Here is a 20,693-nt window from a genome sequence, read left to right as displayed (position 1 = left end):
TTCCGACTAAGCAAAATTAATGTCAATGAATTAAATACGTTTGTATCGTAATTCTCTTTTCATTTGTTCACAGCCATCGAGAATGTTTCACGATTCAATTATAATTGAAATGCTCAAAACGGGTACCCAAAAATATTAATGCTTACAATACAAACATCTACTCAATGTCACGATAGTCAAACTCGTCGAAGAAACTTTGAAAGACAGTATTGAGAAAAACGAATTAAAACTTAATTTTCGAACTACAGAAAATCTTAGAAAAATTAGAGCCGTCAGGAGAAAAGTAAACGTAAAAAAACGTATACGAGCGAATTTATAATATAGACACCAATACAATTAATAAGAAAACTACAATAAAGAATTACAATAAAATTAAATATAAATTACGAAAATAAAACTAAAGATAAAGGGTTCTGAAATTTCATTGTCGGTATCACTTCAACATTTTTCAATATGTTGGTCGCCTTAAAGAAATCCTTAAGGTCATCAATGCCGAGGAAAATTCGCAGCTCATTAGCTATTCGACAAAAGCATGAGATTCCAAAGCACTTGGAAAAAATACCTAAAGAGAAAGATCCCGTATTTTCACAGATGATTGAATACTATTATCATGCGGCCGCACAAATTATGGAACCGACGATGATAAAAGAACTTGAAAAGTACCCTTGGATGAAGAAGGAACAACGCGAAGAACGTGTTGGTGCTATGCTGAGAATGATCGGTTCAACCAGCAACATGCTGGAAGTTACTTTCCCCATAATCAAGGATAATGGTCAATATGAGTTGATCACTGGTTATCGTGCACATCACACCAGACATCGACTGCCACTCAAGGGAGGTAAGTAAGAAGAGCGAATGCTCGTAAGAATAAAAGTTAAAAATTGAACACTCAAATTATTACGAGAAGGACATGAGACCTCAGCAGGCAATGGCAAGCCTCCGAGTGTATTTATGTTATGCAAAAGAAAAAGTTCCTTATAAAAAATCTGACGTTCGGAGGTGGCATAAAACTGTAGGCCCCTGCATTTAGGAAATAGACGCAATTGTTATTATTGTTACATGAGACCCCAGGGGGATGTTTGAAGCTGCCAACCAATATTTCTTGGTTTATTGATTTTAATTTTGCCCATTCATGGATTTCGATTACCGTTGGAAAGTCACATATCGCGTGATTGTCCTAAGATCTTAAAAAGTGGTCGTTCTTCCGTTTCCTCTTCTTGAGTTCATCATTCCCGGCACTTTTCTATGAGCAATTAGACACTAAACTAATCACATAGTTGGTTTCCATTATTTTGATAGAAGTCATTTCCGTATATTAACGAAATCGTTCCTCTTTATCTCATAGGCATACGTTACGCCATGGATGTGGACTTCGATGAGATTCGTGCTTTGGCTTACTTGATGGCATTCAAGACCGCTTGTGTGAATGTACCTTTCGGAGGTTCTAAGGGTGGCATCAGAATCGATCCCAAAAAGTATACAGTACAAGAATTGCAGAAAATTACGCGACGCTATACTATGGAACTATTGAGGCGCAATATGATAGGACCAGGTATAGATGTGCCCGCACCAGATGTCAATACAGGTGAACGAGAGATGAGTTGGCTAGTGGATCAATACCTTAAGACATTCGGTAAATAAAAAAGATAATAATAATAATAAGAAAAAAAAAGCTCGCTTTTCTTACGCATTTCTTATATATAGGTTACAATGACGTCAACGCGCTAGCCATCACGACCGGTAAGCCAGTAGCAATAGGCGGTATAAATGGTCGCACCGCGGCAACGGGGCGCGGCCTTTTTAAGGCAGCCGATTGTTTTATTACGGATAAAAATTGGATGGATCTGTTGGGCTGGAAAACTGGTTGGAAGGATAAGACGGTGATTGTACAGGGATTCGGAAATGTCGGCTCGCATGCATCTGTTTTTGTGGTAGAAGCCGGTGCAAAATTAATAGGTGTACAAGAATTGGACGTATCGCTAGTGAACGAGAATGGCATAGATCCAAAGGTACTATTGAATGCTTCGATTTTTATGATTTTTAAAGGGGACACGCAAGCTCTCGCATTTATTTTTAGGACTTAATGGAATATTATGCGAAGAATAAGAAATCCGTCAAGGGCTATACGAAGGCTACAGAGAAGAGCGGCAGTCTGTTGGGTGAAAAATGCGACATACTGATGCCGTGCGCCACGCAGAAGGTGCTCACGGCGGAAAATGCTGGCAGTGTGCAAGCCAAATTGATTTTGGAAGGCGCTAATGGGCCTTCAACACCGGCTGCAGATGAAATACTGCGCAAAAAAAATGTTCTCATCATACCCGATATGTATTGCAATGCTGGTGGTGTGACGGTGTCTTATTTTGAGTATTTGAAAAATATCAATCACGTGTCTTACGGCAAAATGCATGTGAAGCGTGAAAACGCCATGATCCATGAATTATTCAACTCGTTAAACGAGGGCAAAGGTGATGTAAGTAAATTCGGATTTACATGCAGATTTCATTCCGTTTTAATATTTTTTATTTGCATTGTCTCAGGCTAAATTCAAGCCAAATAAGAAGCTAGAGCTTATGCGCGATTGCACGAAGGAGGCGGAAATTGTGGATGCTGGTCTACAAACTGTTATGGAAACTGCCGCAGAAGGCATCAAAATCGTGGCAAACGAATATGCACTCTGCAACAATTTGCGCACGGCGGCTTTCATTCATTCGATTTCGAAAATTTTCCGCGCCCTAGAAGTGACTGGTATTTCGCAACAGTAATTTTTTAAATGAATTGAGGCTCACTTGGAAATTATTGAATTCGCGGAATCATAACATTTCTACTCTCGATTGGTTTGCACAGGAAAGTATGTATATTTGTACTGGCATTTCCTGTATTATGCCGCAAAGAATTTGTGGAAATAAATATTTGTATATTATACAATTTTATTGCAAAGAAATAAAAAATTATATTAATTTTAAAACTTCCTGCATATTACATATATTATTCCGTACTCCTTTACGAGCTTCAGGATCCAACAAAAGTTTTCTAAACATTTCTAGATATAAATCTCACTTCATTTAACGGTTTTCCAGTTTCATTGCGGATAATCCTTTGCCAAGTCATTAATGATCTGACTCTTCTTCTCGTTCCTTGCGGGTTCCTCATAAGGCTTACGCAGAGTATGCCCTATCCATCCATATTTTCATTTCTTTATTTCTATTTTGGTGTACGAGGTGTGTTCAAAAAGTATCGTGAATTTTGTGTTTTTTTTTCAAAAATTATTATTTTTTTCATTAATATCAATTTGTCCCCTTCAAAGTAATCCTCATGAGATAATATGCGCTTGTGCCAACGTTTTTTCCAATCTTCGAAGCACTTCAAAAAATCATTTTTTTCCATCTTGTTCAGCTCCTTCTTCGATGCCGTCTTTATCTCGTCAATCGTAGCGCAGCGTCGTCCTTTCATGGGCCACTCCAGTTTCGGGAACAAGAAAAAGTCACAGGGGGCCATATCTGGGAAATACGGTGGCTGTGGCATCATTGGTGTGCTGTTTTTGGCCAAAAAGTCGGGCACAAGCAACGATGTGTGAGCAGGTTTGTTCGTGCGGCAGCTTCCATTGAGATGATTAAGCTTTGGTTTCCACGCCATAACCATAAGCCCACGATTTGTCACCAGTTATGACCCTCTGGAGCAAATTTGGGTCATCGCGGACAATGTTCAATGTTTATGCGATGCTGGTTTTGGTCGAAATTGAGCAGTTTTGGTACGAATTTTGCGACGACCGGTCTCATGCTCAAATCATTGAAAAAAATCAAATGGCACGTGCAATCTGATTGCCCAATACCATTTTCTTCCCTTCATCAATTTTTCATCTATTGTTGAAGTGTTCAGCACGGACTTAACGCAAGCGTTAAAAATTTTGACCTTTGTGCAAGTTGTGATGTTGTTGGACACAGTGTTGTTACCTTTGATACGCACAGATTCCGTCTTTTTAAATTAATTTTGAGTCCTGCTTTTGCGTGCGCCTGCTGAAGCAAATTGAATTTCATCTGCATGCATTGATGCGAATGCGAGAGTAAAACAGATTCATCTGCATATTCCAGATCTTCGAGACTGGTGTTCATTGTCCAGGTAGTTCCACGGTTTACAGAGTCAAACATTTGAAAAATCCAGTCCTTCAACGATAAATAACAAAGGAGACAATGCACACCCTTGTCGCACTCCAAGAGTGCTTTCGCATGCTGAGCTTTCCATTGTGAAGAACTCTACAATACGCACCATTGTAGCTATTTCAAATTAGGCTTCCCATATATATTCTCTTTTGACAGAGTCATTGCCTTTTCATAATCAACGAATGATATATGTATATGGGGTGGTATTGTATTCAATACATTGCTTAATTATCACGCGAGATGACAAATCTCTCTACGGATCATAGAGAACTGCCAATGAGCGTTTTTTTTTTTTCGTTTTTTGGTAAGCGCAGATAGGTATACTTACAGGGTCCGGCACTCGAAGTGTAACCAACTCCAGACCGCTTGCACCCGGGCATCAGCTGTCTGTTAGTTGGATAAATGACAGTCCAGAGTATTGTTTACAAGCGCGCGGAAGCGGAAGCAAGCAAGAATGGCTAAAAACAACGTTCCAAACTTCATAGCGTCCACACAATGGCTCTCAAATTAACCAGATGCGATTCCGATGAATTATTCTGTTTGACACATTTTGGAGAACAACGTCCGAACTAATAGATTCACCAGTCTCGAGGCGCTGAAGAAATCTATTGCCCGACAGTGGGCCAAAAATCCTGCAAGTCACATTCGGTCGGCTTGCGGTTCATTTCTGGACCGTCTGAAGGCCATAGTCAAGGCAAAAGGTGGTCATATCGAGCAAGAGTAAATTGATTCTTAATTTTGTATTATTTTCACACATTTCTTACTTTGAATTGAATATAAGTAATTTTCCAAACTAAAGTTATGGCCTTTTTAATTGGTTACCCTGTATAATGCCAAAATCAGATATGGAGGATGGAAGAGGGGACAGTATCCATCTAAAGCGGGTTCTAAAATTTCCCGAAAAGCAGTCGTTCGTATGCAGGATTCAGGCACGAGCGGTGGTCATACGAGTGAAGTCTCGATTGTTCAGATGGTTACCGCTGGTCTGGACAATCGGCAAGCTACTGGGGTAAGAACAACCTGTCCTAAGGCAGGCAAAAGTTAGGAGTGATTCCGAAAGTAGTTTATCGGATTGGATCTATAGGATCGAACAGTGGTCGGCAACGCGGTCTATACTACAGAGGATACCTCTTAGGTAGTGAATATTCCCCAAATTCAATATTCAGGCGAATTGCATCAAATTTTTTAGGTATAATTTTCTTTTCAGCTTATTGAAATTCATTCGTTCTGAAGTACCCTATTAACTCTCTAAAACTTCATTCAACTTAGTAGCTCATTTTTCCTCTACGCAATTAAAATTTTCGTTCAATTTCTGACTCGATCAACCGAAAAGTTCCATATTTTTAATTACATACATATATAATTCACGGCATTAATATTTAATTTGAAAATTTCTATATAAATCCACCATGACCGAAGAAACAGGCGAAGAGTTCAACAAGAAGAACTTCCTTGAGCACTATTTGCAAAAGCAAAAGGAGCTCAGCCGACGCCAGCGTCAATATAAGACGGTGCTATCGACGAAATTGCGCTCGCGTAAAGAAACGATTGTGACGCAAAGCTATCAAAATACAATCGATCAACTGCGCGCTGAAAAGGATACATTGCGCGCACAAATTTGGGTAGCCAGCGGTGAAACGTTTCGGCGGCAGAATAATCGTGCGATCCGGAACATTCAATGTCACATTGCTTGCCAAGAGCACTTGGGCGATGATATACGCCATACCAAGGAATGCATCTCGAATTTAGAGCGTGAAATTAGTCGTGTCAATAGGCAAGTGTACGATTTGAATCGCCGTACTGTGCCCGATTCACAGCATCAGGCGCATGTGGCGAGAGTGCGAAAGAAGTTGGATATATTGGAAAATCAGTTGGAAGTGGGCGTGCGTAGCGAGTGTGCCTTTACTGCCATTAATAGCGAACTGAGAGGGGAGCTGATAATGTTGCTACATCACCGCACCAGCTTCAATGATATCTACACCAAGCTGGCGCAAAGGTTGAATAGCGACAGGAAGTACATTGTGGATTTGATCGACTATGCGCTGGGCACTTTCGAAAGGTGTATAAATGCCTATGAAAAGATGAGTATTCTGAATAAGAAAGATGCAAAGGATCACGAGTTGAGAATGGTTGAAATGCAAGCCATAATGCGCAGGAAAGCTGCCGATGCGGCCAATTATGAATTTATGGATTGCAAAGGGCACGAAAGAATTATGGACGATCTGCAGCCAAAGGAGTATCAGCGACGTGAACGATTTCGTCAGCAACATCGCAAAAAGATTAATTTATATAATGATGTATTGCAAAAGATTTTCGCTTACACTAACTCCAAAGATGTGGATGCCGTACTCACCAAGTTTCAGAAAGAAAAGGGGATATATTATTCATTTTTTACCTACTCCAATGAATTGAGCTATCACATGACAATACTCAATAAGTCAGTGAACCAACTATATAATGAAGTTGCCGAATTGAAATTTACCAACCATAACACACTGCAAAACCAGTTGGAAACTATTGAGAAGCTCGAGGAAACTCTGAAGACAAAGCAAAAGAAAAATGAGGAGCTGCGTGAAGTGCGTGATCAGAACGACAAACGACTCGAGAAATTACTACAAGGCATACAACTGATTAGAGATGAGTCGCATACTGATTGCAAATCACTCGATGCATTGCTGGGTGACTTCTCAAAGATCAATCTCTTCAATATGCGTGACTATCTCAAGATATTAGAGAAGCGCATACACTCCTTAATGGTAGCACAATTCATACGCGAGCGACAAAACCCAGCTAAGAGACAAAGTGAATATATTGTCAGAGACGTACATAAAATTTGCGAATGGGCAACACCCATCGATGATATTGTTCTTACGCAACAGTGCCCCGAATGTGGTGAGGCCGATGCCACTAACGCGGAAGATGCCGATGGCGAAGGTATATTGAGTATGCATACGGTGTTGAAGAAACTGTACGAACGTGTCGTTCAACCGGAGATGCAATATCGCTTGCACAGCATTAGCCAGTGCCGTATGCAGAAGTCACGCATGCTTGCCGCGAAACGTAATGACTGAGAGTCAGATTATTTTCCTGTGAAATTGCTTTGAGTGGCGGCATTTTTATTTCAAATTGGAGCAGCAGTTTGTGAAATGTACAAATAACTAATTTTATGTAGTCAATAACTCGGCTCTGAATATACAAAAATATACACATATATGTACATATGTATATTTTTTATATAAAATAAACTCAGGTTTTTGATGATGGAAAGACCTTCGGGAAATCTCAAAGATTCTAGCCTTCCTAATGTGCAAATCATCTTTGCAGCTGAACATTCCTTAAGACTGCAGTGTAGTTCTTCTGCGGGAGTGAGAGTTACTAAAATTGGCACACATGGCTAAAATTGCCTCGTTAGGCTCTTGTTTATCTTTTGTGTACCAAACGGCTCCTTTTTTTTGGCGGTGAAAAGCACAACACATTCAATAAGTTCTCTCCTCCGTTTGGGCAGATATTTTGCATTTTGATTTCCAAAAGCATTTTGAAATGCAATGGCAAATCTATAACAAAAAAATTCACAAAGACATTATCACACTTCAGCTGTTGTATCTTTTTAAAGTTGCCACCAGGAGGCATTGAACAGGTAGTAACGGCGAGTTCACCCTTGTACACACAGATGGCTCAAAGCTCGATGGTAGGGTGAATGGAATTGTATATCTGGGGATCTCTTTCAGTTTTCGGCTCTCCGACTAATCCAGTGTTTTTCAGGCTGGACTGATGGCAATAAATAAAAGCTGTCAGACTACAATACAGTGTGTTGCGATACTTGGAAATGATATCTACATTTTCAATTGATAGCCTTTTGACGATAAAACCTCGCATAAAGCAGTCGACAACCTCTGAGTTATTTCACTCAAAAGTAGTCATTGCGATATCGAGGGCAAGTGCAAGGTAGATGCACCAGCGAGACTCGGCGCCACACTGACTAACAAGTACACAGCCAATGATATAAGGGTACGTTTATGCACGACACTTATTTTTGAGAAAATTGTAAGAACAGCGAACGAAAGATGGCATAACGCGCCCACTTGCAGACTCGCGCGACAATCGCGACCGATCTGAATGCTAAACGCACAGAATCTCTTTTCTGCTAAACCAAAATAGGCATAATTTTCATTATAACGCTGCACTGTACATATAAGGTTGGCCAAAAAGTCTTGCGGTATTTCCGTAAGCTTGTCTTTGCAAGCGCGTAGTTCTAGTTGCATTCGTCGCATCGGTTCACGCTAGAGCTTATTGGAAAGCTCTTTTCACGTGCTAACACGTGTTTGATTAATTGTTGTTTGCTTTTAGTCGTTCGTGAGTTATAGCGTCGCAAACATGGAGCAAAATAAAGAGAAAATACGGCATATTTTACAGTACTACTACGATAAAGGCAAAAATGCGTCTCATGCTGCCAATAAAATTTGTGCAGTTTATGGACCCGATCCACCGCACAACGATGGTTTCAACGTTTTCGTTCTGGTGAAGAGGTGATCGAAGATGCGTCACGGTCCCGAAGGCCTGTTGTCGAAAATTGCGATAAAATCGCTGAATTGATCGAAAGAGACCGGCATAGTAGCAGCCGTAGCATCGCCCAAGAGCTGGGCATAAGTCATCAAACCGTTATAAACCATTTGAAGAAGCTTGGATTCAAAAAGAAGCTCGGTGTATGGGTGCCACACGACTTGACGCAAAAAAACATTTTTGCCCGTATGGATGCATGCGAATCGGTTCTGAATCGCAACAAAATCGACCCGTTTTTGAAGCGGATGGTGACTGGCGATGAAAAGTGGGTCACTAACGACAACGTGAAGTGCAAACGGTCGTGGTCGAAAAGCGGTGAAGCTGCCCAGACGGTGGCCAAGCCTGGATTGACGGCCCGGAAGGTTCTTCTGTGTGTTTGGTGGGATTGGCAGGGAATCATCCACTATGAGCTGCTCCCCTATGGCCAAACGCTCAATTCGGACCTGTACTGCCAACAACTGGACCGCTTGAATGCAGCACTCATGCAGAAGAGGCCATCTTTGATCAACAGAGGCCGAATTGTCTTCCATCAGGACAACGCCAGGCCACACACATTTTTGGTGACGCGCCAGAAGCTCCGGGAGCTCGGATGGGAAGTTCTTTTGCATCCACCGTATAGTCCGGATCTCGCACCAAGTGATTACCACCTATTTCTGTCCATGGCGAACGAGCTTGGTAGTCGGAAGTTGTCCTCAAGAGAGTCCTGTGAAAATTGGCTCTCCAAGTTTTTTGACAATAGGGAAGCGAGCTTCTATAAGAGGGGCATTATGAAGTTGGCATCTCGTTGGGAACTCGTCATCGAACAAAACGGCGCATATTTGACTTAAATCGCATTATTATAACCAATTTTATGAACAATTGAAAATTCAATAAAAATACCACAAGACTTTTTTGACAACCTTATATAATATAATAGGTAGGTACACCCAGAGGATGGTCATGCAGTTCACTGCGTTAACTGTCTAGGTGAGGAAGAGAAAGTACGATTTTTCACCTGCTGTGCCACTATCCTGCTCCATCCAGACACAGATTTACTATTTTAGGTAGACAAGTTTTCAATGAGTTATCTCAGCTCGGAGGAAATCAGGGACATTCTAAAGTTTCTGAATAGTTTGCATTGGTTTTAGCAGAGATAAGGACAAGTTCCTTACGAAGTATCACAGTATACATAAAAAAGATTTAATAAGTGTCGAGACTGTATATTAATTCTAATAAAATGGAAAAGCAGAGAAGTTTAACAGACCGCGAAAAAGGACAAATCGATATCTTGATCTCTGAGGGATTTTCAAATCCCCAAATTGCCAACAAGATTGTTCGAAGTCAAAATGTTGCAGAGCTTTATGCGAAATAAGATTCCTCCTATGGTAAGAACTATAAAGACAGAGCTGCGATAGCTTCAACACCGAACGAAACCCGCAAAATCATTGGAATTGCATCGGGTTCCGCTCTTTCAACAGCAAAAATTAATGAAATGGCAAATGTTGCAGCCAGCAAATCCTCCTTTCAAGGGCTATTCTAAAAGCGCTACATCTGAAGCATAAAAAATTACGAAAAAAAACGCCTTTGAATAAATTTCGCAAAGAACGCCGCCTCGATTTTGCAAGCGAACACTTGGGTTGGAGTTCTGTTACAAATAACGATCCCGGTGAATGAAAAAAAGTGGTTTTTGGTGACGAAAAGAACTTCAATCTGGATGGACCGGATGGATACAATTACTATTTCCATGACTTGGGAAAGGAGGAAAGGTACTTTAGTCGACATCACAGCCATGAAAGTGGTGTGGTGTTATGGCATAGGGGAAGCAATGCCGTACTATGGCGCGTTCGAATTGAAAATCGAAAAATTGCAGATTACAAAATGACGGAAAATAGCTCTGTTGGAATCGTCTTTTCCCGAGATTCGTGAAACATTTTGACCTATTAATGGGATCATTCAACATGATAATCCACCTGTCCTAAACGTTGGAACTTAAGCATGACCAACGTATTCCCAAGATCTGTACATTATTGAAAATCTATGGAGATGGCTAGTTCGTAAGGTTTAAGAGATAGGGCAATAATTTGAAGACAGAAATGCTTTAATTCCAATCATTAAAAGGTCTGGTCTAAAATTTCATTAGACTATTTTGAGAATTTGTACAAATCCATTTATCAACATATTCTTGTTGCCTGGAACCTTCGCGCCCATGAACGAATCAAATCTTCATTTGGGGCATTGTGGGACACAGTGACATCCTGACTAAATAACCCGTACGAATAATGAAGCGATCCCCTCCCGACTCATATGTTCAACGGTTAGAGGAAAGCTTTAAGATTAAAACCGAATTTACTGATGCGATTTGAAAGAAAAATTCTCAGAAAAATATTCGGCCCTATACGATTAGAAGACGGTACATACCGTATACGGTATAACCACGAGCTCAGTGTTTTAATCGCGGGACGAAATGAGACAAGGTTTATAAAGTCGCAAAGATTATGGTGGTATGGTCCTTAGTAGCGAAAGAGCGACCAAAAAAGTTTTTGAAGAAAATCCTGAAGGAGCAAAGAGAGGCCGATCGAGACGACGATGGTTGCAAGACGTAGAAGACGACATACGAAAGATGAGAATCTGACACAACATAGAGCAACAGCGAGCTGTCGAGAAGAATGGAGGCGTATTATAGAGGAGGACTGTAAGCCAATATGATGATGATGACTGTCTCCGGACAGGTAAGGTTGTAATGGTTGCGAAGAGACTGGGCCCACTTCGACGAAAGAAGTTTGCTTCATCCTTTGTCATACCATTCTAAGAAGTGAAGGAAAAATCGAGAGGGGACGAAAAGGAGAGGGGTGGGGAGGGTTGAGTATTTGTCGTCTATGAACGGTGACTAATTTGCGGTTGTGTTAACCGTTTTATGCTGCTGATGAAGTTCATCAAATTTTTTATATCAGGTCTATATCAGCAGGCGCCGAAAAGAAGTGAGAACCAAGATGCTTAAATCTTAGTCTCGCGAGAGCGGGGCAGCTAAGGAGCAGGTGCTGAGATACAGCTGACGCAAAAAGGACTCGAAGTAATTCCGAGTCTCACAGCATGTATACCCGGCGGTTAGTGCCCCGTGATGATGCCCACAAAATTTGAAAGCTGAGATTTTGTCATCCTCAGAATATCCCTTGAACGCCTCCAATCGAAACGTGGCCAGAAGGATTTTGCGAACTTACACGTTCGTGTACTTGCCCAGCGCTCGCTGAGTTGGTGCAAAGCCCCTCCTTCCTGGAGTAGAGCGCAGGTTGTCAAGGGGATCCCGATACTCTCCTTTCGGGGGCACCACCTCACAGGTCCCTTGTCTGGCCAGCTCGTCGGCTTCGCAGTTTCCAGCAATGTCACTATGGCCAGGTACCCAGATTATCGTTTTGTCGAAGAATTCTGATGCAATCGAAAGTGAGACCTGGCATTCCCTGACCAGTTTCGAGTGCACCATAATAGAGCCTAGGGCGCTAATCGCCGCTTGGCTATCGGAGTAAATATTTACCTTCTTAACAGTTATTACGCAAGTCACCGGACAACCTGAACTTATATAGATGCTTCATCTTTAGTACCCGGATCAACTCCGATTACAAGCTTTACGTTTACGAAACTGAAAAACATTTACGAATTGTATTTGTAAAACTTCTTTATTCTATTTCTAAAATGTCTTAAATATATAATACTGACATGGAAATTCGAGTTTTATATTTAAACTAATTTAAATGCAATTAATGATTTTTTTTTTTTAATTTTTTAATTCTTTCATTATGTTCCTCCCGTCGACGCCGTTTTATTACCAAATGCCTTAACTCTTTCCCTCCTTTCTAGACCACATTTGTTGTTTCCGTTGTGTTACCAACATCGTTGTTCTCCTCTCCTAGACCCAAGCCGCTGATGAGGCCGCCAAGAAAACTGCCGATTAAATTAGCGCCACCACCTGAAGGACGGATAGGCGCTGGTTCCGGCACTGGTACTGCACCCGGCATTGGGGCAGGCGCAACGACACCTGGATAACTGCCACTGCCGCCAAAACTGCCGCCGCCCATTGCAGCCATATCGCAATTGTACATCTTGTTTAACTTTTCGATATCGAATGCCGAGAAGCCGTCACGTTGGCCCATTAGCTGACTGCCACCAGGTTGCTTGAGAGCAGATAAGAATAATTGCATAAGAAGTAATTGTGTGAGACTTAAATCAAATATTTAAATAACATTGAAAATACACAAACAAAAAAATCATCACTGTTATGTACATAAATGCGGAAGTAAGTCGACATGCCCCTTTAAAAACTTATCAGGTTCCCTAAAGCTGATGCCAGAGTCTCACCCACCCAAGCTCTGTATGTACCTGCGCTTTATCACACCGTCACCAGACACCAGATTATTGAACCAGCTGCTATGGAACCTTCACTTGCTGTGAATTTTCAACTAATCGGATAGCAAATAATCAACGACCTTGCCCAAGCACTAAATGCCTTCTGACGCGAGTGTATGTTTAAATATTTATCTGTGCGTAGCATTTCATGGCTTATCTGTTTCGTGATATCGGGCTAAGAGATCACAGTACGTCACTGTGAATATTAGTAGCTATTTTGTTTGCAGAATAAACATACAAACATCCCTGAAAGATGTTTAGAAAAGCTTCGGCATCAATATGTGGAATGCGTGTTGATGTTGTTCAATAAATGGAGGGGCCTCCGCATAGTAACTGGTTTTTAGGAGAAGCTTTTTCATTGATAGCCGGCGAACGACGGTTATTGGAAAAAACTTATTAATGTTTCATTGTCTACTGTCGGTTTGTCAAACACAAACACACTGAGCTAAGGTGGCCGCCCATTAGTAAATGTAGTCGATGAAATTCAGCATAAGTATGTCATAAAAAATAGATTACTTGGCTGAGCACACTAAATTTATTATAAGAAAATCGATCTGTAAATGTAAAGTTTTATTATATGCGGCAGGTAGGTTAGATCTGAATGGAAAGAAACGCTCTGGCTCTGGATGTATTTGATGTGGTACCAGCTGGTGGTAGCAGAGGAAGAGAAAGGCCTTTCTGCGTTGGAAAGATCAGATGGATAAAGGCTTGGGTTCACTTGGTGTTTCCAACTGGTGCCAGTTAGCAAAAGGAAGAAATAACTGACGCTCTTTGCTAAACTCGGCCAAAATCGCGTAAGCGATTGTCGTGCCAATCAAGAAGTAGAAGAAAGTAGGTTAGAGGGCAAGAGTACGACGGATACACTACTAGAGTGCCGTGTTGATACCATAATGTAGACCACTACCTGCGACAAATTTCAAAAACTTAAAAGAAAAAATCCCATCTACCATCATCCAGGGAGATCTAGGCAGGAGTATCTAGGCTGGAGAACTGCATCAAACAATGTGCCCCAAAAGGCGCACTAAGGAATCTCAAGCGCCTAGCCGCTAGACCCGGACATTTGTAAAGAAAGTGTTCAACGGTCTCTTTCACTGCCGAATCTCCCCAGCTTCTGCAATGGGGGTTGTACGTAAGTGCAAGCTTCTCTTCATGAGTATCGATCACCCAGTACCGGTAACCACCGCTATGAGTTTGGAAATTGAGTGGCGTAGGATCCCCAGCACTTTAAGCCTTCTACTTCAGTCGTACTGAGGCCAAAGTGTGTTTGAGATAGCACGCGATAACATAGAACTTCATCTGTCTTGCACTTTTTTAAGAAAGAAATTGTGCAGTTTCCCTTCAACAACGGTCAAGGGGACACCGATATCTGAGATGGAGACAACTGAAACCAGTTCTGTTGACCCTTTCCTGGCAAGCTCATCGACAATTTCTTTTACCTCTATGTTCCCATGCCCTGGAACCCAGATAAGAGAAATGTTTCGTGCACATTCGAGACGTTCGATATCCTCCTTTCAAGAGTTGACCAGAAGAGAGCTGCAACATGACGACGACAGGGCCTTGATCGCAGCTTGACTATCGGAAAAGATATTTGTGTCCCTAAGCATTTTGCATGCGTGCAGGATCGCAAAGGCCTCTACTTGAAAAACACTACTAGTTTTCGGCAGTTTAAAGAAAACTGAAATATTGGCTGATCTAGAGAAAACCCCCGCTCCAACTCCATTCTATCTTTCATCTTGGATCCGTTCATGAAAAGAGAGGTACTTATGTCCGTGCAAACTCTATTCTTCTTCCAATCCATCCTTCTTAGAAAGATAACCCTTAAAACCCAGTTTTCGGTTGGGGTGATCTTTACGAAGTACAAAGAAGGGAGAAGAAATCTTATTATATTCAATTATATTACATTGGAAATTTCACGACCGGAAATCTGTGGTATTTGAAAAACCCACTAAGGAATTTCGGAAACAACAAAGAATGGCTTTCAAAGGGGGCATACCAATTTTGTCAAGATTTGCATTTTTATTGAAGAAGTTTACAAACGCACAAAGTTTGAAAATTAGTAAAAACTACAACCGATATTCTGAGTGAGGTTACAACTTTAAAGCGTCTAAAGTTTAATTTTTGGTCTTAATATGGTCCACACCAAAGTGCGGATCATAGTTCGTTTTCGGTCTGCTAAAATTTTATGTTAACATTACGCGGAGCGGCTCACCCCACGATTAAATCTTTTAGTGGTGTAAAAGCATGCTGACGAGAGGCTATGCTATTTCACATTCGATCTCTCACAAACAAAAATTCGAGATCGGGCCGAACCTTGGCGGTTACGGAAAGTATGAATACGCACATTTTTTCTCGCATGATAATATTTTACCATGATGTGTATCCAAGAATAATAGAATGCAATTAACTTTGGCTGCTATGTAATAGGGGACTTTACCATGCTGAGGCAAACTCAGAAGGTGTGGCCCAAATCAGGCCGTGAACCAGCTCTCAGCGAATTTGAAAGGATCAGTTGATTGGGCGATTCAGCAGCGGATGACATGGCAGTCGAAGTTACTCGCGCAATTTTGTTTTTCACCAAAGCTGAAGGCGAAACCTGGTAATATTATATATTCGTATCATCCTTGAGTAACTATCGTGTTAAATTTGGTATTATATGATCAAGATTACTTAAATTTTTGCCCACCTTTGTACCAAACAAACCGCTGTGATTACACTTACTATGTCAGCAAATCAACTAATTCCTTCAAGTTCGCTGAGCGCCGAGAGCGGTTTAATGTCGGCCACACCTTTGCATTCTTTACAGCATTGTGTGGATCGGCTCTAAGTGGATTAAGTCAAGTCAAAATATTCACTTTTGAATGTTCCTGTGCCAGTTAAGTAAAAAGTAAAGCAACGATCGAAATAGCGAAAATATCGCAACTGTATGTGATTAATTTCAAACCAAGTCGGGAATATCTAAGTCCACATTGCGCCGAGTCTCGTATGAAAATCTTGTCATTCAGCCTTACAAGAAAATTTAAGGCAAGAAGTAAAGTCTCCCAAAATGAAATAAAATGTTTTTTCTCCCCTCGGCAGGCAATGGCAAACATCCGAGTGTATTTCTGCCATGAAAAAGCTTCTCATAAAAAACCATTGGCAGTTCCGTGTTGACCTTAAACAGTAGATCTCTCGATTTGTGTAGTAACTTGAAGACGCACGCCACAAAAAAAGGAGGAGTTCGGCCAAGCAACCTAACAGAAGTGTACGCGCCAATCATTTATTCTATTATAAGATGTCATTACCTTTTCCTAAATCTAATAAAGCAAATGTACCGTGAAATTTCTTAGATAAAGCTAGCTATTTCTGGGATAGGTTCCGTTCCTTTATAAAAAGAAAAGATTACTCTAATACAAATGCTTGAGCGTAATTGATCCAATGTTTCTTGGATAGGGCGTAACTTCGTTAAAATATCTTCGGAAAGAAGTCTTTAGTGTTCGAGATATTTTCAAAATGTTATATTTTTGAATAAACTTCATTTTTTGGAATAATCTTCATATTTTAAATTAGATATTTTTTACTTAAGTGTTAATTATTTTTTCAAAGAATTTTCTAATCCATGAGTTGCTCTCTTTGATTCTAGAAAAACGTTACTTGTGTTTTTTTATGTTGGGGTTATATTTAAGTTAAAATTTGAACTCATGTAGCTCGAGGTCGGAGCTACATATAAAAGCTTAGTTCCATTAGCTGTCGCTTCTCGGCGGACTGCGGCGAATCCCCGAATACGGTTTTCTGGAGGAACATAAAATCGCACTCCACGAATTGGAAGAGAAACTTGGTCAATAACCAAATATACATAAGTACTTATATGTACAGGGTGCATATATGTGGCATAACTTATTTTTCTGTTTGCTATTTTTCAGACAAGATTTGGAGGATTACAACTTAGCTCAAGAAATGAAGATTCGTGCAATTGTCGCAAATCACAGCGATTTAGAAATCTTAAACTTAAAAATGTTCTTATTCATTTATTCATAAGCTTCGTCTTGAATTGGAGCCATCAGGCGGCGATGTAAGAAGGACCCTTTCAAAATCAATGATGGCCTTTGCGAGAGAGCTTAATGTTCCTGAAGTTCTTATCCGTCAAGTGGTCCATGAAGATCTCCGGTATAAATTGTACATTATGCGCAAAAGACAGTTTATGTCGGAGCAAACACGAGAACAGCGAGTAATCCTAACAAAATTGAGCGCCTGAGATGTTATAGTTGTTTCTGACGAAAAAAATGTTGACCAAGACCAACCGCAGAAATAAAAGATGGTTATGTTCTAATCCGACAAAAATTCCTGTTGCCATGCACCCGAAGTTTCCAACCACTGTTGTGGTGTTAGGTGCTGTGGGCAACAAGGGACATTGTCATGCGACCTCTTTTCTTTACTCAAGGATTTCGAGTGAAATTTGAGTCATATATCGAGGTTCTGGAGACAGTGGGGAAACTCTGGATTGAAAGTGCACGCGGTGAGAGCCCATACGTCCCTCAGAAATAATCTGCTCTTCACACAAGATTGGATGGCTAAAAGTTTCTATGATCACATAACACCGAACGTATAGCCACTTAACTACACAGGCGCATATCGCAGGCCATGAAACAATGAGCTGTCTGAGCTTTAGGTAGGTAGGTAGGTAGGGTGGCTGTCGCAACGACACACTTAGACCTTTCGTAGGTCCATTGTGATACCACTGGAGCTTGCCCTTACCCTATGGGTTCCTTTTCAAGCCATCCGGTAGCTTTAATAAACGAGCAAAGCTTCGTTAGTTTTAGATGCGCTATGACCACATCAGTTAAAAATGTCATATCAAGAGTGCGGGGCCTCTTCATAGGTAAGCTTTCACACTCACATAAAAAGTGTCTGACTGTTTCCTCTTCTTCTGCGTTAAGACAGCTTCTACAGAAATCAAAGTACGGGAGTCCTGACCTTCTAGCATGACTGCCTATTTAACAATGACAAGTTAATACCCCTATCATTTGTCCTATAGCTTCTCTGTTAAATCTTAACAATCTTTTTGAAGGCTGTTCCATTTCGGCCATGTGTATGAGCTTTACGACGACATAGACAAAGCGCAGTGACTAAAGAGCCAGCGACTTCGTTGGCTGGGTCATGTCGGCGCTGAAAGTATTCAATGCGGTACCAACTGGTGGTAACAGAGGAAAAGGAAGCCCTCCTCTGCTTTGGAAAGATCCGGTCAGGCCGTGATGGCAAATATGCATTGGAAGCATTTGATTCGGGCATGCAATCGCTTCCGAAATCGGAATGAGGGGGTTATTGCAGCTAATGTTTGTATTCAATCATTTTATAGATATGCCATAAGTTAATGTTGTGTAAAAAAATCGTGAAGTATCATTAAATTTTGTTCAAAATAAAAGCTCGTTAGTTTTACTTTTACAAGTTGTCCTCAAATGTCGTTCGCACCCTGTATATAAATTATATGTAATATCCCACTAAACTCACATTCGATATTTATAACAACACAATCAATCTCAGATAAACAGCAGACCCACCCACATACTGCCTCTCCGACCATACTCCACTCATACTCACCACAGATACAATGGTTGGACGTCCGTTGCGTGAGAACGCGTTCGCCGAATAATGCATTACGCTACCGTAATCGTAGGGCACACCAAATGCGATGGTACTCTGGGCTTTCTCGAAATTATTCACCGCCGAAGGCTGTATATTTTGCATTTGTATATTCACATAAGAATCGCGCTCCTGTCGGTTCTGCTCGTGTAAAAATCCCAACGCGTGCATGAGTTCATGCATCGCTGTGCCCGGTTTAGAGAGGCAACCAGGTGATTGTAGATTCACCTCCTGTTTGCCGCCTACACGTCCCACCGATGACCAACAGCCCGAATTGCCGCTCACAATCGAAATATAATCGTGTTCACTGGTACGTGGCACGAATCGAATGCAAGTGCGTTCGTGATATTTCTCTATGGCATTCTCGATGGTGGCCATATCGCGTGCATTGAAGTTACCACGAATTTCGAAGGGCACCACCGCATCGGGCCAACGCGAGCTTTGTGTAGTAATGCCATTTTTGGTAAGCGCACCACTAGTGGGCACAAGTATGTCGCCCTCCAGGTAGGAGCCCAACTCCTCGGGGTTCACAGATGATGCATCAGGCGTATAGTTAGCCACCAAGTCGGCTGTGGCTGCGCTATCTGGGGTACCAAAGAGTGCATTACCATAAAAACTCAAATCGATGATATCCTTCTTATGTTTGTCTTCACTCATTAGCTCATCAATGGTATTTAAGTCGATTTCGAGGACTTCCGTGTCGTCATCCTGGTCATAGGTGAGTGTGCCAATGAGCGGTGAGGCATAAATGCACGACATGAGATGCCCAAAAACGGCGAATGTGAGGAGTAGTGACTTTGAAAACGGAGTCATTGCGAGTTAACAATCAGGGTATTTTATTTAGTCAAATTCGAAATTAGAAACTTAAATATAACTTAGAAAAATTGCTTAAAATCCGTTTGTGTGCTTCGAAAACTACAGATTAGGCCGCACTTGAACACACTGTTTTCAAACTGTGCTTAGCGTAGAGCAATGCTTGAGCTTATATACGTTGCCAAAGTCGGCATATCGACAAAATTTCTCCCACTCACCGTTGCTGCTCCTACCATAAAATCACTTTGGTTCAAAAATTACACTACCGTGGCTCTTATCACTCATAAATTTATCAAATATTCGCATAAGCAAACGTGAAACGTATACCTTTACAACCCCACAAGCTTATCGGCGTTTCGCCTAAGACCTTCTCGTGGAGCATGGCACTGCTTTGTTGGTTCAGCCGCGCGTTCACCGTAAAAAACCGGCAAACGCTTATACGAATTCTATTTGCTCAACGCCAGCCAGTATTAGCGTTATTCAAATATTTTGGTTATTCTTAGTCGGCAACGATATGAATAGTTAAAAAACAAACTGTACAAAATGAATGGAACTCGAAGACATTAATGTGATTTTTATGTTCTGAAGATGTCGGCATTGAGTTTGGCGTTGAAAGAGTGTCCGATAAGCGGGGTAAAGTTTTCGAAAAAAAAATTTTCAACTTGGCAATGAGCTGTGATTTAGAGTGGAAAAGGTGCTGATAGGTCATTGGATACGGAAGGTATCATAAAACTAGAACATAAAATATTTTGACATACAAATTCCGCAAGTGCGTTTGAAATTGCAAGAGTTGCGTAAGCGAGTAAATTTTGGGTGCATAAATATTTATAGCCTAACTGTAAGTAATTTTATTGTCAATTATCAAATATTTGTGAACAGCAAAGAACCAAATTAATTAGGCAAATTAAATAGAAAAAATATGCGTACTTGGACTTTTTTGGAATATCCAATTCAAAGTAAATATTATTACTATGCCAGTGACTTAAGTAAGATTCTGGCTTATGATTAAAATGCCATGAATATTTGGAATCCATAGAATAGAATCGAATACCAACAGAATGAAAATGAAACGGATTGATTTGGAAAGTTTCTTGGAACAGCTCCAATATCCAAATGCCAAAAAAATCCAACGCAAAGAAGTGCGAGGAATATAGGCTCATAAGCCTCATG

The 20,693-nt window shown here is 40.9% G+C and overlaps 3 protein-coding genes across 3 annotated transcripts; 2 read left to right on the top strand and 1 right to left on the bottom strand.

Annotated features, from left to right (window-relative positions):
- Positions 1–189: 189 nt before the first annotated feature.
- Positions 190–2,894, top strand: LOC129236345 (glutamate dehydrogenase, mitochondrial). Its single transcript, XM_054870687.1, has 5 exons — positions 190–838; positions 1,346–1,633; positions 1,705–2,009; positions 2,078–2,470; positions 2,538–2,894. The coding sequence occupies exons 1-5, from the start codon at positions 454–456 to the stop codon at positions 2,760–2,762; spliced, it is 1,596 nt and encodes a 531-aa protein (XP_054726662.1). The 5' UTR covers positions 190–453; the 3' UTR covers positions 2,763–2,894.
- A 2,533-nt stretch (positions 2,895–5,427) lies between these two features.
- Positions 5,428–7,370, top strand: LOC129236344 (outer dynein arm-docking complex subunit 1). Its single transcript, XM_054870686.1, has one exon. The coding sequence runs from the start codon at positions 5,567–5,569 to the stop codon at positions 7,226–7,228; it is 1,662 nt and encodes a 553-aa protein (XP_054726661.1). The 5' UTR covers positions 5,428–5,566; the 3' UTR covers positions 7,229–7,370.
- Positions 7,371–12,544: 5,174 nt separating this feature from the next.
- Positions 12,545–19,523, bottom strand: LOC129237539 (hatching enzyme 1.2). The gene is made up of 2 exons (XM_054872350.1): positions 18,669–19,523; positions 12,545–12,862 (listed from the first exon to the last, which is right to left on the bottom strand). The coding sequence occupies exons 1-2, from the start codon at positions 19,521–19,523 to the stop codon at positions 12,545–12,547; spliced, it is 1,173 nt and encodes a 390-aa protein (XP_054728325.1).
- Positions 19,524–20,693: the final 1,170 nt, after the last annotated feature.

Source organism: Anastrepha obliqua, chromosome 1 (genome assembly GCF_027943255.1).
Source record: "Anastrepha obliqua isolate idAnaObli1 chromosome 1, idAnaObli1_1.0, whole genome shotgun sequence".
NCBI classification, from domain to species: Eukaryota; Metazoa; Arthropoda; class Insecta; order Diptera; family Tephritidae; genus Anastrepha; species Anastrepha obliqua.
The sequence above is the reverse complement of the archived record's forward strand: the minus strand, read 5'-3'. Positions and strand labels throughout refer to the sequence as shown.

Coding starts and splice junctions, on each gene's coding strand:
- LOC129236345 (XM_054870687.1), top strand. CDS start 454: ATGTTGGTCGCCTTAAAGAAATCCTTAAGGTCATCAATGCCGAGGAAA. Junction 1,634..1,704: donor TCAATACCTTAAGACATTCG/GTAAATAAAAAA, acceptor TCTTATATATAG/GTTACAATGACGTCAACGCG. Junction 2,010..2,077: donor AGAATGGCATAGATCCAAAG/GTACTATTGAAT, acceptor ATTTATTTTTAG/GACTTAATGGAATATTATGC.
- LOC129236344 (XM_054870686.1), top strand. CDS start 5,567: ATGACCGAAGAAACAGGCGAAGAGTTCAACAAGAAGAACTTCCTTGAG.
- LOC129237539 (XM_054872350.1), bottom strand. CDS start 19,523: ATGACTCCGTTTTCAAAGTCACTACTCCTCACATTCGCCGTTTTTGGG. Junction 12,863..18,668: donor GTCCAACCATTGTATCTGTG/GTGAGTATGAGT, acceptor TCTGCTCTCAAG/CAACCTGGTGGCAGTCAGCT.